This window comes from Myotis brandtii, unplaced genomic scaffold (genome assembly GCF_000412655.1).
Source record: "Myotis brandtii unplaced genomic scaffold, ASM41265v1 scaffold743, whole genome shotgun sequence".
Lineage (NCBI taxonomy): Eukaryota > Metazoa > Chordata > Mammalia > Chiroptera > Vespertilionidae > Myotis > Myotis brandtii.
In genome coordinates this window covers 1,538,335-1,540,907 of record NW_005370960.1, presented here as the reverse complement: position 1 = coordinate 1,540,907, position 2,573 = coordinate 1,538,335, and the positions used below count along the sequence as shown (strand labels likewise).

The 2,573-nt window shown below is 63.5% G+C and overlaps 1 protein-coding gene across 1 annotated transcript in view; it reads left to right on the top strand.

Annotated features, from left to right (window-relative positions):
• The first annotated feature begins 700 nt into the window (after nt 1-700).
• Nucleotides 701-2,573, top strand: part of CCM2 (cerebral cavernous malformation 2) — an 11,350-nt gene continuing 9,477 nt past the window's right edge. The window contains exons 1-4 of the mRNA XM_014530532.1: nt 701-920; nt 1,315-1,454; nt 2,088-2,255; nt 2,354-2,549. Coding sequence (XP_014386018.1) covers nt 701-920; nt 1,315-1,454; nt 2,088-2,255; nt 2,354-2,549 — 724 coding nt within the window. The remainder of the gene's footprint in view (nt 921-1,314; nt 1,455-2,087; nt 2,256-2,353; nt 2,550-2,573) is intronic.

Genomic DNA, 2,573 nt, shown 5'->3' with positions numbered 1-2,573 from the left:
CGGGCTCCTGTCGGCCCCTCCAGGCTCTCCCCACGGTGGTGAGCGCCGCTTCTCGGCTTGTCAAGGGTTAGGGCTGCCTGCCTGGTGGGCACAGCCCAGACGCAGGTCTCGGGGTGTCAAAGCCTGTGCCCGGGGCACTGGATGGACCCCCAACTCGGTGGGAGCAGGTGAGCAACAGTGCAGCTCAGGAGGCGGGAGAAGGAAGGAGATGCCGTGGTCAGGGAGCCGGGGCCGGAGCTCAGAACACGCCGTTTCCATCGCTTAAAGCAGGGGTCCTCAAACTATGGCCCGCGGGCCACATGCGGCCCGCCGAAAACATTTATCCGGCCCGCCGGGTGTTTTTGCCGCCCAAAAATGTTACTGAGACTTTATTATACAAGTGACCCAGCACTAGCTGTTGGTGATACAGTAATGAAGAGAAGCTACAGTCTTGGCCAGGGGTCCTCAAACTACGGCCCTCGGGCCATATGCAAATACAAATATTGTATTTGTTCCCGTTTTGTTTTTTTACTTCAAAATAATGCCGCCGCTGTGTGCATAGGAATTTGTTCATAGTTTTTTTTTAAACTATAGTCCGGCCCTCCAACGGTCTGAGGGACAGTGAACTGGCCCCCTGTTTAAAAAGTTTGAGGACCCCTGGCTTAAAGCCAACACTTGGGTGCCCCACTCGGGTAGCCAAGCAAGGCCGGTTCCTGTGCCGATGCGGGCGCCGTGCTGTGGGCACCACGGGTCGGAGCGGGTGACAGACGGGCTCAGGGCGGACACGCAGCTGGACACACGCCGGGTCCCAGCAGGACCCTGTGCAGGTGCCGACGAGCTCGTTCTGCGTTCCGGGGGCGGCTGCCAGTTTGTAAAGGAGGAACGGGAGGCCCGGCTGCTGCTCCCAGAGGCTCGGGTGACCTGCCGGCGGCGCCGTTCCCGTGGGAGCGTCCCCTGATGCGCTCATCTAAACGCTCGCGAAGCCGCGCGTCCATTTGTTGTTGTTGTTGCGCCTGCCCCTCAGCGTTGGTCTCGGCCTCGGCCAGGCCAGTGCTCAGCACGTGGTCAGCTCCCTCCTGCGGGGTTTGGGTGGGGGGCCTGTGGGGGCTGTGACCTCTGCGCCCTGCTCTCTGGTGGCCCCAGAACCGAGAGGACGTGCTGATTGTCTGGTTGTGGGGTTTTCTTGTGAGGCAGGACGGGGACCTCTGAGCTCTTGGCCCGATGACCAGGGGCGGCGTCCAGGTCCCCTGTTGGGACCGCGACCTGCGTGTGCGAGTGGGAGATGGGGACGCTTGCGTGTGGGCCGTGGTGCGGCGACCGGCTTTGTGACCGCGTGAAGCCGGGCAGCACCGCTGGCTGACCCTCTCACGGCCTCTCCCTGTCTCGCTCAGTACTTAGGTCAGTTAACGTCCATCCCAGGGTACCTGAACCCGTCCAGTCGGACTGAGATCCTGCACTTCATAGACAACGCCAAGGTGACCCTCCTTCCACCGCCCACCCTCGGCCTGCGGCACCTCCTAGCCCTGACCTCCGACCCTCAGCCTGCATCACCTGCTAACCCTGACCTCCGACCCTCAGCCTGCATCACCTCCTAACCCTGACCTCTGACCCTCGGCCTGCGTCACCTCCTAGCCCTGACCTCCGACCCTCAGCCTGCATCACCTGCTAACCCTGACCTCCGACCCTCAGCCTGCATCACCTCCTAACCCTGACCTCCGACCCTCAGCCTGCATCACCTGCTAACCCTGACCTCCGACCCTCAGCCTGTGTCACCTCCTAACCCTGACCTCCGACCCTCGGCCTGTGTCACCTCCTAACCCTGACCTCCGACCCTCGGCCTGCGTCACCTGCTAACCCTGACCTCTGACCCTCAGCCTGCGTCACCTCCTAACCCTGACCTCCGACCCTCGGCCTGCGTCACCTCCTAACCCTGACCTCTGACCCTTACGCTCTGGCAGCAGCTCCTGGTCCTCTGAGCTGGGCCTTCACGGTCAGACCCGGTGCCACCGCATTGGCTCCTCGGTCTGAACGTGCATTTGTCCCCAGACCTGCCCCTCGAGGTGCTGGCTGTTCACAATGAGCGTTTTCTAAACACGTGTCCCCTCCAGAGAGCCCACCAGCTGCCCGGACACCTGACGCAGGAGCACGACGCGGTCATCAGCCTGTCGGCCTACAACGTCAAGCTGGCCTGGCGGGACGGCGAGGACACCATCCTGCGGGTGCCCATCCACGACATCGCCGCCGTGTCCTACGTGCGGGACGACGCCTCGCACTTGGTGAGGTGCTGGCTGTTCACAATGAGCGTTTTCTAAACACCCAGCCCCAGGGGCAGCGGGCGGGGCTCAGGCCTCTGGCCTCCGCGACCTGACGCCCGTGTCCCCTCCAGAGAGCCCACCAGCTGCCCGGACACCTGACGCAGGAGCACGACGCGGTCATCAGCCTGTCGGCCTACAACGTCAAGCTGGCCTGGCGGGACGGCGAGGACACCATCCTGCGGGTGCCCATCCACGACATCGCCGCCGTGTCCTACGTGCGGGACGACGCCTCGCACTTGGTGGTCCTGAAGACAGGTGGGGGCCTGGGCGAGGGGGGTG